Consider the following 22,742-nt stretch of genomic DNA (forward strand, 5'->3'; position numbering starts at 1 on the left):
TACCTTATTATCAAAACTTTTCAAACTATCGATTGTTTTAAAAAACTATCACCCAATTTTATTTTAATACTATACAACGTGTCTCTACCATCTGGACGAAGTTGAATAGATGTTGATTCGATTATTCTTTATTAACCTATGAACTAAGTCTCATATCAAACGCCAAAGAATTAAATAGAAATTATTGATTTACGTTAATACTTCAGAACATATACATTATTTTATAGTAAAAAGATTTTTTATATATTCATATAATCAAATAATTTCCAATATTATGACATTTCTTATAAGGAACTCTAACAGAAACACGTAGACACGTTGTATATTCAGCTTATTCTAAAATTTAAACTTCGCCTAGCTCTTTCACGCACTCGATTTATCGATGGCGACACCAAAAATAATCTTTTGTTGGGAAAATAAATATGGTACCACGGGCAGCCAGTCTGTCATTTCATTAATATAGAGCTAATATTCCTTATAAACAATTTACAAAAAAAAACACTACCCAGAAAAACATAAGAATTGTGCACGCCTTTACTCCCTCCGCGCCTCACACCAGACGCTACCTCCCTAACCGCAGTCCAAAACTTAAACTCATTTGAATAAACCCACAGCCAAAGAAGATGCTAAATTATTTCACCAAAATCTCAAGTTTTACATATTATATTACCGTTTAACTTTTCATTTTTGCGAAGTTCCTTATTGAAAATCTATAGTCCCGTTATTGGACGGGCGTCGGGTGATGGGTCCGCGCTTTTGGGGTCCAGCGGGAATGGAGCGTAACCCTAATAATATTAGAAATTTTATTAGGCAAGTTATAACATTGAAAAACAAACAAAGGTTCAACGTTTGCCAGTTTGCCAACAAGCGGGCAATGGGGCGTAGTATTTTGGCTTGTCGTAGAACTGAACCCATCAAAAACACCCGAGGAACAACGCGCGATAACCGAATACCACGCGGGCGGAGCCGCGGCCAAAAGCTAGTATTATACTATAAATATTACAAGTACTTTAAATAAAACCCTTACGAGTTCAGGAAACAGGAGCTTGCTTATTCATTTAACTAATTGATTGAATTTAAGGATGACCATAAAGGACCACCTATAAAGAGCAGACTGCATAACCAAGGAAAGAGCCTGTGTCTTACATACATACAGCTGCTATTTGTAGAAATTTTGAAATGAACCTGTTGTCAGTGCGTCTCAAACGACACAATCCGTCTCGCGCTTGACCGATTGAACGAAATGAGTTTAAGAGAGGCACCAGATGGCTGGAACATGTCGGATTAAACGATAGCTACCGATAATATGTCTGTGATATTTGGCGACTATTTTAAAAACTACACTTGGTCTGGAGGTAAAACTAAATGATAACCGAATACCAAGCCCCATTGAACTATCTAAAAGTATAGCATTATACTATAAATATTACAAAGTAAAGTAAAATAAAACCTTGAATGTACCAAATCTGGCAGCTGAAGCTTGTTTACATTTGGTTAACTACCTATTCAAACCGAGCATGTCCAGTGTTAGCAGAGCCCGTCTTAATGTAGTACAAATCTCATCTAACAAGCAATGTATGGTAATTTTTCTTACATATGTACAGCAGCGTATTTGTAGCAGTTAAGAAATGATACTTGAAACATCCAATAGTCTTAAACGACACAATCCGATCTCGCGCTTGACCGATTGAACGAAATGAGTTTAAGAGAGGCACCAGATGGCTGGAACATGTCGGATTAAACGATAGCTACTCCTGAAAAGATTGGTAGTTCAAGTGAAGAAGAATTACGGATAACTAGATAATATGTCTGTGATATTTGTAGCGACTATTTTAACGAAAAAAAAACTACACTTGGTCTGGATAGGTCTCTTTCATTTGAAGCCTGACGCCTAAACAAAACAATTTTATTTACATTGTCAGAATTTTGAATTAACGGATTTCCTTCTAAATATGTAATTTCTGCATTGAAATACACTAGTCTAGTTTAATTAAAAATAATGACATGTGCATTTTGATGGACAAATTAAGCTAATTACCTTATACGGTATGTAATAAAGTCAAAATCCTGTGAATGTACCATAATATCTGGCAGCTGAAGTTTGTTTACATTTAGTTAAATACCTATTCAAACCGAGTATAGTCCAGTGTTAGCAGAGCCCGTCTTCATGTAGGTACAAATCTTATCTAACAATTTCCGCAATGTATGGTAAATTTTACTGATATAAATATGTACATAGATAGAGACAAAAAACTTTTCATACAGAGTTAGCTGCTACTTATGCCCGTTCAGTTCTATCACTAAAAACAACATATAAACTAAAGCAAACGATCGAGAAAAAAAATGAAACAACCTTTCAACGAGTGAAATGAAAGAACGGTTAGTGAAGACGTAAATTCACAACGCGAAGCCATAAGTCTCCCGACTGAGAGATGCTATTTTATTATATTTAATTTAAGAGTCTCATCTCAGAGATGTAATAAATCTGTTGTTGAATCAACACGATCCATCATAAAACGTTTAAGATTAATGCTTCGAGTGGGCCTGTAAAAAACTTAATTTGCGTACGATCTAGATTCTAGGATGGCCAAATTAATTAGATTAGACTAACGGTCTGGCTAGAATATCTATGATCTACACATTAAACAATCATAATAAACATATTTTTTTAGTTCTGAAAGAGTAACGCGACTGCCCGATAGACAACGCACAGTCTAAATCACTGGGTGCCAGAGATTTAAAATTTGGCAGACATGCATTGACAGTCATTAAGAAGGGTTTTTTTTTTCGTTTCCACGAAATTAATGCCAGCCAATTCTATTAAACTTGATGGCATATAATTATCGGATATGGTATGGACAAATTATGAAATAATTTCGCAACTATTTCAAAATAACTATATAGACGCACATCGTTCCCTTTGTTTGCCGTTCAACTGTTCTACCATATTTAATACAAATATCCACGCATCCATAGTCTCAGATTTGTCTATTTAAGAATCTTTGTACGAGTATAAAAGAGCCACGTGACTGACTAACTATGTGACTAACTAAGTAATGGACTGACAGACAAATTCCAAATTTTCACGGAGTGATAACAAAATACTTCTATTACTTTTTTTATTCATCCAAAAGGAGCGAACACGCGGGCATAAGCTAGTTTAAAATGTAAATTGACCTTGTGTCTTTTATTGAAGTCAGTTTTTAAATTCTATGCGGTTCTCTTACAATGAAAAACTACTTACAAAATATGAGATTTCTTACCTCAATAACGTGCGACTTTGAGCAGTAACTAAAACAAACATGACATTTACTAAAAAAAAAACTACTTGTACAACATTACTCAAGTCACGATCTAATATCTCAATATCAACCAGAAAACAATTTGCATTCGCAACGTCAGTGGCGGTCAGAAAAAGCTAATTTATTGCATAATTTGTTAATACATCATGTTAAATGGTACGTAACGTATGGTATTCTATAAGCGCATTTCTTTCGGTCTGCCGGGTCGATGCTACGGAACGACCTTCGCGTTTCGAGGAATCGTATCACACCGTAACGAGCACATGTAATTTATTTTTAACTTTTTTTATATCCACCTATGGACTAGTCCTTCACCTTCTCGAAACAGACTTCCGGGGCATACGATAATTCTTAAAACAATCTACAGTCTCCAATAGTAAACCTTTCAGAAGTGTGCACTTATAAAAACGTACATTTCCCAAAATGTACTCTTTCTGATATTGCACACTTTCCGGAACTGTAGTCTATTTCAAAGAACAAATCACATAAACTGAGAATTTTGAAGGGAAAATATAATAAACATAACATGAAAAACGCATACACTTAGATCCCGCACGTGGCAATGAGAAACATACATTTATTTGGATCGCTGACTATTCATTCACACTACCCGCGAGAAATACGACACGTCACATACCACGTCAAGGCGTCGAGTTGGTCTAGTTTCCAAAACTATTCGTCTCTCATTAATCGTTAGCGGTGATACAATTGTCTAAGGCTTAGACAATTGTCTTAGACTCTAAGCTCTTTTGTTATTTTTGGTCCAAAGTTGGACGGCCTTTGCTCTTTTTCAACTCTCCTATGTAGTACGCATACTCTTGTACTGTTTGATAGGTATCATGATCGGCAATAACGAATAGCCCGAATAATAATAACAATATTATTATTCTTATTTCTCAGTCCATAGATTGTTAGTAAGGCACGGCCTGTAATTCATGTACGTGGATTCGCATTAAATAGGTCATATATTGATGGTTGCTAACATGAGGCCGTGTACTACTACAGCTCTAGCTTGTCTCGCCAGTCTTGTCTTGTCTCTCAGTTTCAGATTGTTTTTAGTCTTAAATTGTGTTTTCTTTTTACCTACTCAATAATAAACATAAATATATATTTTTTTGGATCAGGCGTAACTCTTGGGAGGTACATTATCAATGAACTACAAACAGTTACTTTGCTCACCCGCAACCTTATTTTTTTATTACAGACAGTCAGTCCATTCAAAGCAGCCAGAAACAGGTCTCTCTCTCTCTTCTTTTTCTTCTCGTTTTCTTCTCTATTATTATTTATTACTCTATATTATTTAACATCTTAAATTGGTTTTAATGCAAATTATATCCTCATTCAATAAATTCCCTCGAACATTATTTACTTAGTACTCCACATACAAACGTTCCTGCAGTCTCGTTCATTACGCGACGGTGTAACAGCGGCCAGCCGCGTTTTTTCACCGCCAACTGTTGCCGTAAATCGTCGGAGTCGCTTCGTCTGTTTGTTTATTTTTATTTTTCTGACTCACGCATACATTACTCGCATTACTCGTCGATACCGTTCCCGAAAGGGCTTATGTGCCATTTCGATCATACAATAAATGTAAAACTATAAACGTAAAACGATTAGGTGTCTATTAGAACTGTCGAGTTGGTAAAGCTAGTATTTAGAAGTCAGTTTACGAATATTGTTGCGATGGCAACTGTCATACAACCGTGGATTATAAAATGGCCAAAGGAACATCCGAGTTTTTTTAGAAACAATTAACGGGTTTTTTTTTATATTATATATCAGTATATCACTTATTGTTCGACTAATCCTTCCTAATATTATAAATGAGAAAGTGTGTAGGGTATGTTTGTTAGTTATTTCTCTGATCATGATAGATAAAATTCGGTATGGAGATAATTTGAGACCATGAAAAGTATAGTTTATACTCCAGCAAATTGTACGTATATTGGCGACCGATCGGACACGAAGTCGCGAGCAACAGCTAGTAAGCTAAAGGCATGCTCATTTTTACTTTAATTAGGGTTTTCACAGAGGTGAAATATCGCTAGATGGCGTTAGTAACGTGAGTTCCGTTTGACGTTTGCTTCCGATTGGCTCATTTAGTTATTTAACCAATCACGAGCAAACGTCAAACGGACCTCACGTCACGATACTAACGCCATCTAGCGATATTTCACCTCCGTCAATGATTAATTTAAGCTAATTCATTAAATAAGTCTTCAAAGATCATTAACTAGGTTTTTTGGTCCGTCACTGAATTTCAGTTTTAATTTAATCAAGCAGTACCTAATAAAAAAAAATGTAATATTCCTTGTAATTTTCTCTCTACGTGTACGTCTTTTCTGTATCGCTTACTATTTGTGATGTACAATAAAGAGTCATTGCTATACTGTATTGTAACTAGCGACCGCGAACGATTCGAGTATTTTCGAACTATTGTCAAAATAGCCTTGGCTTCATTAGTACAGAGGGGCTATCAAATAGACTTCCTTGCCTTCGCAAACACGCATCTCTTTTCACAATTGTAATGAAATCAACACTGTACCATCTAACAGGCAAGGTCTATTTTACGTGTTTTAGTAAAGAGTGAATAACGATGCTGAGAAGCGAATCACTTAAAATGAGTCAAAGACATATAAAAGTACGGGTGGCGGGCAATAAAATAGTTTAAATTATGAGAGTGAATGCCTAATCCCGAGTTGTCGAGGAAGTTTTATAAATAAGAAATCCTAACGTGCTGGTCGAGACGGCGATCAAGTTAATATTCGTAGTGATAAAAGCACTTGATCTGGGGCTTTTTTGGCGGCGATCGAGTACTAGTCTCCTTATTATCTCCGGCTTACTTAATCTTCTTCTTCTTATCTTCGACACAGCAGCTCGGAACAGGGATCTTGTGCTAAGGTTGAACCATGTCCGGAGATTTTCAAGCCACGAAGTTCTTCCGGGCGGTCGCTTTCCCTAGATTTTACGTTACATGATGAGTTGGAGTAGGTCGTATTTATCATTACATTACGCATTATGTGACCAAAGTACTGCAGGTTGCTTTTCTTGAGAGCTTTCAAGATCTATATCTTTTTGCTAACCATCTGCTAGGCTCACTCTACTCGTCCCATTACTGGACAGATGGTCGCTGGGACCGAAAAGTTCTTGAGTGGAGACCGCGGATCGGCAAGCGCAGCGTAGGACGTCCACCAACGAGATGTCCATCCGTCCGGATGACCTGATTAAAGTCGCGGGTTCACGGTGGATGCAAGCCGCTTCCAACCAAGGCAACTGGAGGTCTATGGGGGAGGCCTATGTCCAACAGTGGACGTCCTATGGCTGATATGATTATCATCATCATACTGGAGACAGTCCTCAGACTGGACACAATCAGGAGAAAAGTCCTCAAGTGGCGACTATGAACCGGAAGACGAAGCGTTGGCAGGCCTCCCACTAGATGGACTGACGACATCGTGAGAGTTGTGGGCGATGAAGTGGCGAGTCGTTGTTCATTGTGGTGTTCTAAGGGGATGCCTTTGTTCAGCAGTGGATGTCTTCCGGCTGATGATGTTGATGGCAATTTATGGGGCGTACCAATAGCGCGGAAGAACAGAGCATTTCCCCGTCGCACCACAACCCTTACTATAAATTTGGCCCAAACAAAAGCTCATCCAGTGCTTTCAGTGTTTTTTTTTAAACTGGCACTATATTAGTGCTATTGAACATACCCTATTATACTACAAAGTGCAAAATTCGAACATCGTATCTTGCCGTCCCGCTGACGCTAATATTGTTTAATACGAGAGTGTCACTTTTAACAGCCGCAGCGACTCTGCGCCTGCGCTGACACTTGACGTTTACGACGCAGTCGTTAAACGGCCGCCGACGACGGCGGACGTACTGCGGTAATTTACGGCCTTATTAATTATGAGTGACGATTATTATTATTATTGAGTGCAATCATATTTTTCAAAGATCGTCTCAACTGGTATGATGTTGACACATATTGAAAAAAATCGGCCATGAGCGCGTCGGACACGCCCGAGATAGGGTTCCGTTCCGTAGCCATTACGAAAAAAATAAGTAATATTTTTCTAAGGATTTCGTATTTTGTACGGAATATTCAAAGTTATATTTTATACCTTAGGCTGCTATTTACTCTTAAACTACTAATAATTCTCAAGAAAACTTAACCGTTATAGTTTTCCTTGTAAGTTTGACATACTTACTACCATCCTGAATTTTTTCAAATTTTTCCACCCACCGTGGAAAACCACCGTTTTTTTAATGAAAATTTGCACTTTAAAGTTGAATATTTTGCGAAAATCACTGAATCGAAAAATCGTTTTAGCAACCCCGTAATGGTTTTAAAAGACCTATCCAACGATACCCCACACTACAAGGTTGGATGAGAAAAAAAAGCACCCCCACTTTACGTCTACGTAATTTTTTTTTGTATTATTTTGTCGGCATAGTTTACATATATATTCGTGCAAAATTACAGCTTTCTAGCATTGATAGTCCCTGAGCAAAGCCGCGGATGGACAAACAGATAGACAGACATGGCGAAACTATAAGGGTTCCGTTTTTGCCATTTTGGCTATGGGTAGGGGTAGGTAAGGGTAGGGCTCCCTTATAAAAAAGATACTTAGTTTATTTTACGTATTTTTTATAAATCTGGACGATGAGAGTTTTGGCCTTACTGTACTGTAGATATGACGAAAATAGTAAAAATGTGACTTGCTGCATTTTAAAATTATAATTTTTTCACTTATAAATTACTAAAGATAACTTCAGAAAACACTGTCATAAGAAAGATCAGTGCCATTCGCAAGACCGTCAGTTTGCAGATCAGGGACCATTTCGCAATATGTACATTTCTAAATATTTACTTAATCATTTAATCATACTCGTACAATCATTGCTTTCATGGCTACATAGGATCATACACTAAAACATTTCCCAAACATGAAACCCTGTAGTAGGGCACTGCAACATAACTGAAAGCTATTTTCATAATTAAATTTCATAATTATTTTTATTAATTACATAATAATCGGATAATTCATAAATATGTAATATAATTAATTTACATATTCTGGAAAAATTCATGTAATGTGTAGTAACATTTTTCAATGAGGCACGCCTTTAATCATTTATTGAAGGATTTTTTCTTTTACGTATTTCTTTTATTTTTTCCCCATGGCGTCACGAATAAATATTTTCTTTCTTTAAGTTGTTGCTGCTATTCGTATTATTACGAGTATATTCATTATGATTAGCGTTGTTCTAAATAAAGTTTCGTCGTTCACCGTCAGTTGTACCAAGTTTGTTTTCGGAGAGCGAGTTCGGCTTCGGTTTTCCGGCGGCCGGTTCGACTCTCGAGCCCCACAACCGCAGTTTCCGTGTCTGTTTCGTCTGAAACTGTAACTTGACTTTCCCAAGGTTCATTGACCCGTGGAGCAATTGCAACGTTACATCAAAGATCTCTTGAGAGCAGAGTTGTCTTTGGTTTAATTTTATAAGTCTTTTATTTATGTGCTTTTCCACCGACGAGACGAGAGAATAATTCAAATTTGTATACCGAAATTGCAATTCTCTCCCAGCCCATCTTCGATAGACACCAGACCAGACCAGACCAGATTTGTCATTGGCTCTAATTTGTCGGCAGAGGGAAAAGCGCGCGTTAGGTTGTCATCTCCTGTCATAAACACTTTTTTGTGCATAAGTACTCTCTATAAGTTTTTATTCATCACTTTTAATAAAGAACCTTTTTAGTTTTAGTCCTTGAATCGATGGAGTTAAGTGCCAAGTTTCAAGTCAATCCCACTTTACTATTAGAGGGCGTATTGTCAAACGCGCGGGGCTTCACTCTCTCTTTCTGCCCTCATCCTACACCGTGTGGCAGAATGAAGCGGTGAAACGATTGTGATTCCATGTGCGTCAAACAGTAAGGTCTTGATCTACTAGGTCGTTGGCCTTGCTGCGTTGTAAAAAAAATACACGCGAAGGCAGTGCTAACAAACTTCAAAACCGCAGCTCGCGTTCAAAAGTTCACAAGTTAGGAAGCTCAAAGCAATTAGGGTACTACTGAATTAACTGTTTATTGTTTTAACTTTTTATGATCATGAAATGAGGGCGACATCACTGAACGCGACTGGGGGCACAGTGATAGCGTTTATAATGAGCTCATTTTAAATCCGCTATTAAATGGTCCAAAAATATTTGGCTCAGAGAAAGAGTCGCAGATGCCGTCAAACGAGTGGTGTGTTTGGAATAAAACTTTATACTATACAATGACTCTCAATTGAACATACAGGTATATATTATGTATAGAATTATCTTGTAGTAAAGTAGAAATTGACGAGAACATTTTTGAAGCTAATTTGTGTCTGTACCCATTTCTCTAGCATGATTTTGACCATTACAAAATTCAAAAAGTCCTCATAAACGTAAATATGGATGAAGGATCAAAAGAACGGACATTTATCTGAACAAATCCGAACTTATGACCATCGCCACCAAAGTTTTAGTGTAACCACAATATCGACGTTTATACCTACTCAAAGAATAAGTTTACATCCAAGCACACATGCAAGAATAAAAAAACATACATTATTTTGGTGTATAAATTTAAGTCGCTCACACCGCCACCGCACCCGAACCCACGGAAATATATACTTTTACAGCCGTTCTGTTTTCAATAAAACTTCAATCGGATACCTAGCGCCGACCGACGCCGAACATCACCGAACATTGCTGAGGGCGGCCGAACAGTCCCGAACGCGTGAGTGATATGTTTTGACGTTTACAATGATTCATGCTGATGTACATTTGTGGGAGAATTCATAAATTCGTTTAACTAATTTAGTTGATCGAAACTGTTGACTGATGGGTTATAAAAAGTAGTTTTTTTCACGCAACTACGTATTTTAACTATTGTAAGCTTATTTCGAGCGCTTGTTAAATACTTGTAATTGCATTATTGTTTTAATGGAGCTAAGAAAAGTAACGAAATATTGATGCAAACAAGGGAGTAATTTTAGTGTAACAATTACTAAGAAATAAATCAAAATGTATGTATTTACCTAAACATTATTTATAAGGAGCATTCTACAAGTTGACTAAATATCTTCGCCAACTGAAGTATGCGATAACACGTTAGTTGAGAGTTTGAGAGTAAACACCGTATATTTTGTTGACCATTATTTTGCTGTCGAGCCATTCGCGACTCTCCGTAATTTGGCCGTGCAATGCTAATCTATGTAGATAACGAGTGATGGTGATGAAAATGTTTTTAAGTCTTTACAACAACTAGGTAATTCGGCTACATGGTGACACATTTCCCTAGCCATTTGATTCCTAACCCACCGTAGAACGCTCTCACAGTGTCATAATGAATTCCCTCGTCAAGCAATGTGATGTCACTATGACTTTGTATACGACAAAAAGATTCCACGGTGGGTCACGATTCAGTTGGTTTCTAGTACAAGCGTCTTTTATGCAAAGATATTCACCAATGTAACAAACGAGCATATCGCGTGTTGTTACCATAACAATCGCAATGGCGAATACGATTGCAGTGGCACCTGTTTTCCACCGCTGAATAAAAATTGTAAATTCTATTGCAAAGGATATTCAACCATGGCTTGCACGCCGTTCTTCTTGAACACGACGATCCTCTGGACCTGGCCGTGCGGCGAGCTGATTGTGTGTATCACGTCCTGCAACAAAGAAAACAACAGTTTTAACTTCTCTATTTTATAGTATGTAATTTATCGGTTTTCCCATCAGAATTTACCACATTTTTCCAGAATAGGTATGCCTACACTAAAAAAGACAGAAAGTATAGTAGCTGCAGTTGGGAATCAAAACCGATTTATTATCAATCTGTGGTGTGTGCTTCATCATATGTATATTAATCCTAGCTTTGACATAGGTATACATGGTGTCCCAGAAACCGACGCAAAACCGTCAAGGGCTGATAGGCCTGCTAATTACTTCTCGAAGTTACTTATTCTAAGATTAGTAAAAATTGATTAATTTCTGAGTCAGTAACGTTTAAAAAAATTTTATGCAGCATATAGCACCTAAGAACGCCAATTATTATTGTAAGAGAGTAGGTATGGTCGACCAAGAAAGTGCTTTGCCAATTATAATGACAGTTCCTACTTCAGAAATAAAACAATAAGGCTAATTATCTTATTGACTCGTGAGTAAAAACAAGCTTTCACGTTTTAAACGTTTGCTAGTGGTAGGACCTTGTGCAAGGTCCGCCCGGATTGCTACCACCATCTTACTGGCTAATCCTGCTGTGAAGCAGCAGTGCTTGCACTGTTGTTTCGGCGTGGAGAGTAAAACAACCGGTGAAATTACTGTCACTTGAGGTATCCCATCTTAGGCCTCTAGGTTGGCAACGCAACTGCAATCCCCCTGGTAATGCAGGTGTCTATGGGCGGTGATGATCTCTTACCATCAGGATCGTTTGTCATCCAGTCGAATAAAAAAAAATGACATTAAATCTTAGGGTGGTAAACCAATTCCGTGATCGTCTATACAATACAATACAATGGCTTCGCTTTCAACTCGCCCACTTATAGCCAGTATAATAAATAAGGCTCTAAAACATAAATTCCATGTAGATGTTACGTGAAAACCGCAAAAAATATTAAATTCCCTACCATTTACAGCAGCACGTCCTGTTTTACCCCGAGACCTGGCCAATATTCTCGCGTGGCGACCCGTACTCCAGCACAATGCCGTCACGGCTAACGAGACATCGCATCTGAATATGCAAGACTAACTCCAGACTTAACTAACAGTTAACTTCCGACAGCTTTACGCTCGGTTACGCTAGCTGTTCGGGTGTAATTAAATGTTTGACGGTGCCGTGAGATTCAGTTTGGGTATATTAAGGGGGATGATAACTGGTGGCATTCAGATATCGCTTCGTTAATTTGATTTCAGACAACGTTATTTAACGATATACGAACACTGGAAGTCGAACTTAAACTTTGGTTTGACACAAGGGCGGATTAGTTTGTTATATAAAAATGGTGCATCCACCACCAAAGCTTTGCCTCCTCTTGTCTAAAGCAATTCTCTCTGTGTGCTAGCTACAATCTGAGTAAATTGAGTGAGAACACTCGCTTTTGTCGGTAACGTGGGGAATTGCAACGCTGATGACACCTGCGCACGGAGTATATAATAGCACAAAATACAGGGTGTCTGACCATGTGACTTTAAATCCAAGTTTCGATTCTACTCGCCTAACTGACTAACTTTTGTTCTGCAACATTTTAAAAAAATACGACGGCTATTTTTTTTTATACATTAAATGTAATTTTCAATGTATGCGATATCATGCAAAATTGACAGCACATTGATAAATGTTTATCTAAGAGATGTCAAAAAATATTTAAAGACCCCTGTACAAAAAAACAGCGATAACACCGCCGTGTCCGATACATCGTGACCATACATTCAACGATTAAACTTTGAGGATCAATAAATTATCTAAATACGGTATGTGACTATTTTGTATATGTTTTATAAATTAAAACTACACAATGCCTGTTATCGAATAAAGAAACAATTTTTAAGCTACCTTTACAAATAACAAAGTTATGAGGGTTTGAAATTCAAGATTAGACAGAGAAAGACATACTGGCATGTGACGTCACACGTCAGTACCGCCATACTTGCTGCATAGAGAAAAGCGTTTGAGAAAGAGACAGGTATATAGATTTTTCAAAAATTCACTATAAATCCAATTTTCAACCGATTTCAGTTTTCTCTTCGCTAAACACAGGCAAATTCAGGAGTTGTCAAATACCGTATTCAAGTTATTTGAAAATGTTACAAAACAAAAGTAGCTCAGTTATGCGAGTAGAATAGAACCTGGAATTTAAAGCCCCATGGTCAAAGACACTCTGTATAGCACTAAAAAACACCGGTGCCGTTACTGGCAATGATTTACTAGACAAGATAACAAAAAAATACATATTGTCACATATTGGGCACGCTACTCGTGCACTGGCACTTCTGAAAACGAAAAAAAAAACGCACTATAAAATTTCCAATCCCGCCTCTATACACTTAACCTGCAACGGGTCAAAGAAATTGCATTCGGCTTTATTCGGCTTTATTCGCCAACACTCGGCTCCAAATTGAATGACAGCGACGAGAGTGACTATCTAATTCTGCGAGCTAAAATAGATCCTATGTTAGAGCTTTAAGGTAGAGTATTGTGTTAGTGCAGCTTCAATTGTTTCGGAGATTGCCAGCGTTGATTATCAGATGTTTTAACAGGGAAAAGTGTGTTCGAGTGGCAACACTGGACTATTCGAGTTTTGCCTCTACTGTGTTTTTCTAAAAAAACTATTACGAAAATGGGCTTATCTTGAATGAATTAAGAAAAATAGAGCTGTTGAACTAAAGCAACTGAATTCATTTCATGACGGTTCAAATTGCTTTTTATTTATGGTCAATTCGACCACTAGACTACTACTACTTAGTTAAAGTTAAACTAATTACATTTGATTAAATACAGGAAACAGAATGAATATCTGAAACTAAATAAAATCTTAAAACAAATAAGAAATCATGAAGTCATGGTCATACAGTTAAATAGACATGCAAGAATTGTTCGTTTAAAGATATAAAATATGGTAAAAAAACCGGCACTGAAATACTCAGTGCAAAGTCAAATTAGACCAGATAAAATAAAAATTATACTCGGACGCGTTCGGAAACACGAAAGCAGCCGAGCTCACAGAGGCTAAGTAGGTAGTTCGAGTGTACATACCATACGCTCGGGAAAAACCGATAAGTGCAAATTAAACTTGCATATGCATAGAGAGAGTTCCGTATATTCGTAGACATTATGCAAATTTCCCAAGTTATTTTAAATGCCATAGACTTATAAGTTTTCCGGTAATTTATAAGCATATAATTGTTTTTGCATAGAAGTGTGTTGTGTCCGGTTAGAATTACACCTTTCCATTTCTTACGCGGATGTCGTAAGACTGAGCGACTGAGGATATAGGTTAATTAAGGTATAGGCGACAGACTAGCAACCTGTCACTATTGTACCGTTTTTTGTCAAACTTAAAACCTAAAATTGCCAAAAGTGGGTCCGAAGCGGTAACATTTCGTGTGCTCTGCCTACCCCATTTGGGAATACAGGCGTGATGTTTGTGTTGTGTGTGGTGGTTTTTAACCAACTTGAAAAAAGGGGGTGTTCGCAATTCGACCGCATTTTTTTGTGTGTTACCTCGGTTCTTTCTTCTAGGTGTACTGATGTTGATAATGTCTTTTTATTTGAGAGCTGGTGGTCCTCATGTCAGTTTCGGAGATATGGGTTTGAGGAATGGTCAAGTTTCTTCTATTTACTCTGAGGACTTCAATGTTCTGGAGTGGAAGTCTTCCGGCTGATGATGATGATATAAAAATTGGCACACATACCAATTTTCAACTCTATCGGTTCAGCGTTACGGAGCAAACTGGCTGTGACAAAGACAGACAGACGTGTGAGTGACCCTAAAAGCTTCCGTTATTTCCTTTTCCGGTTGAACCCTAAGAACCGAGAAAAATCTAATATGAACCCGGTACGAGATTCCAATTCCAACAAGTGGCTCGGTGGGATCGCGTGCGTGCATCGGAAGCAGGGTGCGGTGTACATTCGGTATTGGAATTATGGTCACGTGCGTTTTAAACTGCATTAGAAATATACACAAACCACTTCTGACTAGAGATGGCTTTTGTTTATAACCGTTGCAGAAGGTTCTTACGAAAAAAACCGGCCAGATGCGAGTCGGACTCGCGCACAGAGGGTTCCGTATATATATTTTTTTTATTATATGATGTAACTAAAAATTTACGGTTTTCGCAATTTTTCCTTTATCTGTGCTATAAGACGTTGCTTTGTACCAAATTTCAAGATTCTGAGTTCACGGGAAGTACCTTGTAGGTTTTGATTCCCTTGAGTTTCGAAAATTTGCGGCATAAACGGCTGTATCTTTTGATTGCGTTGGCTTAGAAGTTTGATTTTTCCACAGCTCCAAGGGACAGTAGACCTGAGTATTTAATATAAATTTCAGCTTGATACCTCCACGCGTTCCTGAGAAAAAGGGCCTTGACAGAAGGACGGACGGACAGACAACAAGGGTCCTATAAGGGTTCCGTTTTTTCCTTTCGAGATACGGATCCCTAAAAAAGAAAATTGTGCAGTTAATAAGAAAGGTACATACACTTTTCTAATGTAACTTTAGCGAGTTAAATTACAACCGCTAAGATTAGAGACATCGACGTGTTTTTTTTTGCAACGCTACTAATTTACAATGTAATTTTTGGGATATCCCACAGGTTTTTTGCGGAATTCCGGAATTTCATGTAAACTGCTAGACCTAATACTTACTCGTAGTTTACGCGTGCGAAACCGCGGGTAAATGCTAGTATATAATAAATAGAACAAAATATATCTTGAATTATAATAAGTCAATGTGTAAAATGTATTTAAAACTAACGAGTTCTAACGAAAACAACATAAATCACCCCGCACTCGACACTTTTTATTTGTCATCTCAGTACTTTAGGGTGATACGAAACGAATATGCGACAGAGTATTTAATACTAAGTATTTTCTGACAAAATGCAACCAATTTATTTTACTGACGGATCTATAACGGAAAGTAGTCGATTGATTCGCTGTACAATATTTAATGAAAAATGTTCAATGTTTGTAACTTCAGTAAATTTCATTATGCTAGTTGAGAAAACAAGATAAATACAAAGTGTTCCCCGACAAAACACGATGGCAAAACATTATTCACTACTTCTGTAATAATTTGTCTGTTGAAATGTAAACGTTCAAACCACTGTGAAACATTTAATCACAGCAGGGCTACTACGTAACTCGAAACTCGAAGTTCGTGTCGTGCAGTCCCTTTGACGTAGTAGCCCTGCAGACTAAGCCGATAAAGTAATCATTTTAATAAATGAAATAACAATAGACAGTGCAATTGACGGCGCACATACAAGGTTTAAAGTGTCGCACGGCGTCACGCCATGCGACACTTTAAACCGGTTATATCTTCATCACTTTTGTTTAACGCATTCACTGCCACCGACGCACAAATGCGTTTTCGGAACTTCGGCCAGTGCCGCTGTCATAATTATTCATACTTTTTGAACGCACACGTGCGTCGGTGGCACCAGTGGAAGTCAGGTGGCAGTGAATGCGTTAATGGACAAAAGAAAAAATACGCGTCGAATTCTATCCACGCCGCGCCGCAGACAAGAGTTCATAGTTGGCAATACAGAGCGCTACTGCTCACTCTCATACCAGGCCTCTTGGTCGCCTTTTACGACACCCACGGGAAGAGATAAATAAATAAATATCATGGGACATTTGAACCAATTACCTAGTTCCAAACTAAGCAAAGCTTGTACCATGGATACTAGGCAACGGATAAACATACTTATATAGATAAATACATGTTTAAATACACATTCGTTAGATTCGTTCTTTAGTTTGTCAATTGTGTTTTTTTTATTTTCTTTTGTACAATAAAGAGTTTACATACATAGATACACATTAAACATCCAAGACCCGAGCACAAACATTCGTATTATTCATAAAAATATCTGGCCCGGCTGGGAATCGAACCCGGGACCTCAAGCTTCGTAGTCAGGTTCTCTAACCACTTGGTCATCCGGTCGTCTAAATGGGTCAGTCATATTATAAAACCTGGCACGGCACGTATTCGAATGAATACTTTGTTGTATTTATTCCTATATTTGTATCAAATAATATTTCTAAAGGGTAAAATGAGTGACTAAAAATACTACATAGGATTCATACCTGTTCCGGTACTGGTAAAATACTCGCCGGCGCGTACAAAGAGGCAATTTATCTAGGTAATTAATGGGCCGGTTATATTTGTCGCGTTTCGCGTTTAATTCTCTCCAGAGGGACTATTTATACTAATAATTAAATACGTACGGCCCTGAAGGCGCTCGTTGAAATATTCGCTGGGAAAAATATAGAGCAATATAGAGTACCTACTGCCGTAAAAAAAACATAAATTCAAGCTCATGACGTCATGAAATAAATCAGTGAAGACACAGCTAGCGCTTTTTTGCCAAATAAGGATCACAATCACTCTTGAAGATGTTCCGAAATGATCGAAACTAGTCAGACCGTTCCTCACTTATAATAACCGTGAGTGGAAGTTTAATTTTGCGTGAATCACGAGAGCTTAAGTATAATATTAGAAGCACAGGAAGTGAAATTAGACTAGTAAAATTTTAAAACAACTCACATACATATATGCATGAATACCTAGCAAACAACTTAGTCTGGTATTGCTACCACCATCTTGCTCGCTAATCCTGCCGTGAAGCAGCAGTGCTTGCATTGTTGTGTTTCGGCGTGGAGAGTAAGACAACTGGCACGTGAGGTATATTACACCCTGGTGTTGCAGATGTTTATGGGCGGTGGTGATCACTTATACCCACTTGCTCGTTCGCCTTCCAGTCGTATAAAAAAAAAAAAAGTCATTAATACAATCCGTGAAAACCATTTTAGGGTTCCGTATCCAAAGGGTAAAAACGGAAACCCTATTACTAAGTGTTAGCGACGTGCTCATTAGGGCTTGATTTAGTTTTAAGTTTTTTGTATTAAACATATGGCAGGTAGGTTGCGTGTGTGACGTAGCGACAAACCGACAAACTAACGGGCAGTGGTCCTCATCCGACCGCGCGCGACACACACGTACTTACGCCCTTTCTTATTTGTACGTGGTGGTGGTTTTTTCGCGATTAAAATTGAGTTTTCTCGAATTCCATCTGCGTGTGTTTGTTACGGAACATCTACATCCCGAACACTAAGACTTCGCTGTCCGTCCGTCTGTCACCAGGCTGTATCTCATGGACCGTAACAGTTGAAATTTTCGCAGATTATATATAACTGTGGCCGCTCTAACAACAAATACTAAAAACAGAATAAAACTAAAATATGGAACCAGCTTCATGGGACAGTGTTCCCGGAGCGGTACACCTTAGGGATCTTTAAAAAACGAGCCCATCAGTCTATCAAAGGGCCGGCAACGCACCTGTGACACCCCTCGTGTTGACAGGTGTCCATGCTTGTTTTCCCCCTCTTATATATTTGAGGGGGTATCCCACACAACAAGCTAATGTCTATTGAATGCCGCTCTTCAAGAGGCTCATCGGCGTCGCCTTCGATGCGGATTTTTGTCGCCAGAGCCTTCGTCATCGCAGCAGAGTGGCTTCCTTGTCGGTATTCTACAGGCTACATTTCGGTGAATGTGCTTCGGAACTGCACGACCTTATTCTACCAGCTCCTTTCTTCCACAGGTCGACCAGAAGTGGGCGGGGTCTCCACCCTTACGTTGTCAGTATTCCCAAAATCTTTCAAAAGCGTTTTCTCTCTTCCTTCATCAACCGCACATCAATAGAGTGGAATTCTCTGCCTGTGACTGTGTTTCCGGAACACTACAATTTGGCCGCTTTCAAGTCTAGGGTGAATGAGCATTTCCTAGGCAAGCGTGCTCCATCGTAGGCGTCATCCTCGCTTTCCATCAGGCGTGATTGTGGCCAAACGCAAGGCTATATTGTATAAAAAAAATGTTGTACAGATGGTACGGAACCCTTCGTGCGCGAGTCAACCTCTAAATATTCAAGATATCATAATAAATGCGAAAATAACTCGTATCTTTCTGTCTGTTATGTTTGGACGACTAAACTGCTGAAATAATTATGCTGGTTTTTGGTATAGAGGAACAGGACTCTGGAGAAAGACAAGATACTTTTTATCCCGGAAAATTTAATTGGATTCTACGCAGGTTAACTCACGGGCAACAACTAGAAGACGAATAAAGCACAGCTCCAATCACATCAGACTATAACCCGAGTAAATCAGAAAGAGGATTATGTTTTTCCAACAATAATATCAATTTAAGGCCATACTTGATGAGCCGATGAAAAAGTCTCGTTATTGATTAACCTATTATTATTTATCAAATTATATATAATTATCAATACAAATAATGTTATTATTTCTAAAGAATATACCTACAACACCTACACCTACAAGAATGGTTTGTTATCAGTATCACCTTTGTACCGTAGAACTTTGTCGATATTTTTGCCCGCTTCGTCATCGGCGCCGTGGCTTAGTTGGTTAAAGCGCCTGTCTAGTAAACAGGAGATCACGAGTTCGAATCTCGTCGGGGCCTAGAGTGGGAAATCTTTTTGCATTTTTTTTCTTTTATTCAATTTTTAAATTTATCGAAGGAACTGTTCTGTTAACAATCTTTTATTTATATTAACTTACGCTCAGCCGAGCTACCAAAAGGCGAAGAAATTATTACCTGTAACAAAAAAAATATGTCTATTTAATGTTAACTTTCGATACCGTTAAAATCTTTGTTAAATGAATAAGTACAAATTTAAATAAAAAATAAAAACGAGTGAACCATATATTTATATCCAATCTAACAAATCTTCATAGGTACGATTAATTATATAATTAAAGTCTGACATAATTTGACCGAGAAGTAGATCGTTACTTTCTTATTCCGACGCATCTACTAGAATTATGATCACAGATCATATCTCGTAGAAAATATGTGTAATGTAATTAACCGTGAAACATTAAAATTCAATTTTAATTGTCTGTATGACAAACACTTAATTTCAAAATTGTACACAGGTGGATTCGCCAGGTGTTGAGGTGATATAGATAATAGTTACGAAGGCCAAGATCCACATAGAATCGGTAAGCCAAAATACTGAGTACCATAATAAATGAATATGTAGTTTTTTTTTAGCTTTTTTCAAAAAGGGGCGAAGCTGGCGTGCAAAAATAACTGACACGTCCTACCGGCCCTAGAAATAGAGTCGTACTAATCAGATATTTATGTACGCTGTGTTGTGTCTAATATTTTATGCTGGTGACTGTACCAACATAGACCTTCAACGCTGAACCCATCACTAGGGCCACGGTTATTAACCAACACACCGCATCCAATACACCTGATCAGCCTGCCCATTAATTATTAATTAATAACGGGTGCCGTTATCCAGTCTTAAATTACGGTTCGGGCGGCACGCGACGAATTACCATGCTAATAATTAAAGAGCGTTTATGAGTAATAGGTAAGTACGAGCCGATGTAAAACGGTCTGTTAAATTTTGAACTTGAATTCAACTTTCAGTACGCGCTGCCTGGAAGCAGCAGCGCGCTTACACACCACACACACCCGCACCCGGGGTTGAAAAAACTCATGTTTTTTTAATAAGAAAATTCTAACAAATCAATTAAAAAAAACATTTACCTATTTGATAGGTAAATGAAAAAAATGGTTTTGCGATCATAACTCTAATTTTTCTCAGGGGAACATTTTTATTTAGGTAGAATTGATGTATTATAATATTTATAGTGCTGGCAAAACCGCCAAAAAAGTTAAAAGTCATATAGACCATCAACTAAAAAAACAACGATTTGAATTTCGAGTTCGACTCGAGTGCCGATTTTGTTTATATTTTCGAAAATTTAATTATTATCCGTCTATATGAGTGACATAAATTACTGCAGTTGATAAATAAATAAATATCCAATCTTCCAGCTTTTTTTTAAATTTAAAAATCCTTTTTCGGATTTATATCGAAATCAGTGATTTTTATTAAAAAAAACATGAAATAAAAATCGTGATTTAAATCAGTATGATTCAAGTTATTCTAGCCTGGCCGCACCCGGGACTTTCTGATGATATATTCTGCTGTCATCCCGGAAACCGTCTCATCTTGATCTTCAGTATTTCGGCTGTAACTTCGGTCGACATACGTTCAGTATCGTGCAATGCAAGTCTCCCGGGACCTCCGCTCCGTACGCCGAGAGAGGGTGAGATTTCATTACTACATCTAATACGTTATCTGATAGAATAGACCATTGCGAATGGATATGTAAAAGTATAGTTTCTCAGAAATGGTTTTGAGAAGTTGAAACGGGCGATAGTGGCGCATACATGGTTCAGTACATATTTAGTTAATTTCGTTTTTTTTCGTCATAACCGTTTCGGCACGTATATCACATAATGTATTTAAGAAACGACACAAAATCTAATAATACTAAAACATTTTTACAGAATAACTAATTAATCATTCAAAACAAAAAATATCTTTAAAAATTTCCATTATATTAAAATTAAAAGAGATGATGCTCAGAGTTGAAAACTAAAAACCTAGCAAACTGAAACAATTACTTCGCGCACCCACGACCTAACCGCGACCATTGTTTCAATTCATTGATATGAACCTCCGTAAAGTGACGCCTGATTCGATAAATTAAGTACAGTTTGATTAATTCGAGTTAACACTTGACAGATGGGCGTGCCTTCAGTCAATTTTCAACTTTGACGTCATACAAATAAAGCATTTTTAGTATACCGCTACCCACGTTTACAGATTATGTAAAAACTATTTTATTTGTATGACGTCAAAGTTGAAAATTGTCAACTTGGTGTTAACTCCAAGTAATCGTACTGTACCTATTTAAAAATCTAGCGTATTAAAATTCTTGCGACTTGTCCTTACCTTGTCCTAATAAACGTACGGTGGTAATGACGCTGAGCGGTCAAAACGCTCACATATATAATATACCCGGTTACAAACAAAATCCATACTAAACTAGCCCATAAGTTAGCATCTGTTACAATGGGTTGTGAAAATTATTCTCTATTTAGTAGGGATCGAAAACATGTTAAAACCTTAAAGCTATAATCCGTTAGGAACGGTCAGAGATCGGAAGGATAATCCGGTCCGGACACGGCTACCGGACGGCAGCCAGGGTACCGTATTTTATTGTCGGGTGAAATAAACCGGGTTTCAACCGGGTCGGTTACGTTGCCGTGCCGTGGAAGAAGTTTTGAAAGGTCAGCTATTTTAACTTAATTGAATATACGATCAGTACGAGTTGAATAGATTGGACTTCCTTGATTTTAATGCCCGTCAGATATGGCATGTCTATCTTCTCTAATCAACTCTATTTAGAGTATTTTTATGATGAATAATGTATAATGTTCGATGCTGTAAAGTCAAACATAGCAAACAGAACGGGAAAACCGTTGAAAAAAAGATGATTCCATAATTTATTATCAAAGATCTTCAATCAAAATCTCGTACAGAATCCTCTTATTCCATCGACTCACGCTTGTCAATTTTTTTCGTCTTCACCCTGCGCTAACTCGAAGAGCTAACACTGAAAGATTTATCACATCCCACCTGGCGTAAATACCTAATTAATCTTGTTCGGCAAGTTTGCTCTAGCTTCCAATTTTACAGAGAAAAATCGTGGGTACTAAAAAAATAGAAAATGCTCGTAAATTTTCAGCGTTTATACCTGCTGAGCTGCCAACGTTGCATTTTTGTTAG

The 22,742-nt window shown here is 37.7% G+C and overlaps 1 protein-coding gene and 1 non-coding gene across 2 annotated transcripts in view; one reads left to right on the forward strand and one right to left on the reverse strand.

Moving 5' to 3' along the window:
• Positions 1-22,742, reverse strand: part of sm (heterogeneous nuclear ribonucleoprotein L) — a 455,512-nt gene that overhangs the window by 82,212 nt on the left and 350,558 nt on the right. The window contains exon 4 of the mRNA XM_074109858.1: positions 10,923-11,008. Coding sequence (XP_073965959.1) covers positions 10,923-11,008 — 86 coding nt within the window. The remainder of the gene's footprint in view (positions 1-10,922; positions 11,009-22,742) is intronic.
• Positions 19,473-19,546, forward strand: TRNAT-AGU (transfer RNA threonine (anticodon AGU)). Its single transcript has one exon. It is a non-coding gene; the product is annotated as a tRNA-Thr (tRNA).

This window comes from Choristoneura fumiferana, chromosome 29 (assembly GCF_025370935.1).
Source record: "Choristoneura fumiferana chromosome 29, NRCan_CFum_1, whole genome shotgun sequence".
In the NCBI taxonomy this organism is placed as follows: domain Eukaryota; kingdom Metazoa; phylum Arthropoda; class Insecta; order Lepidoptera; family Tortricidae; genus Choristoneura; species Choristoneura fumiferana.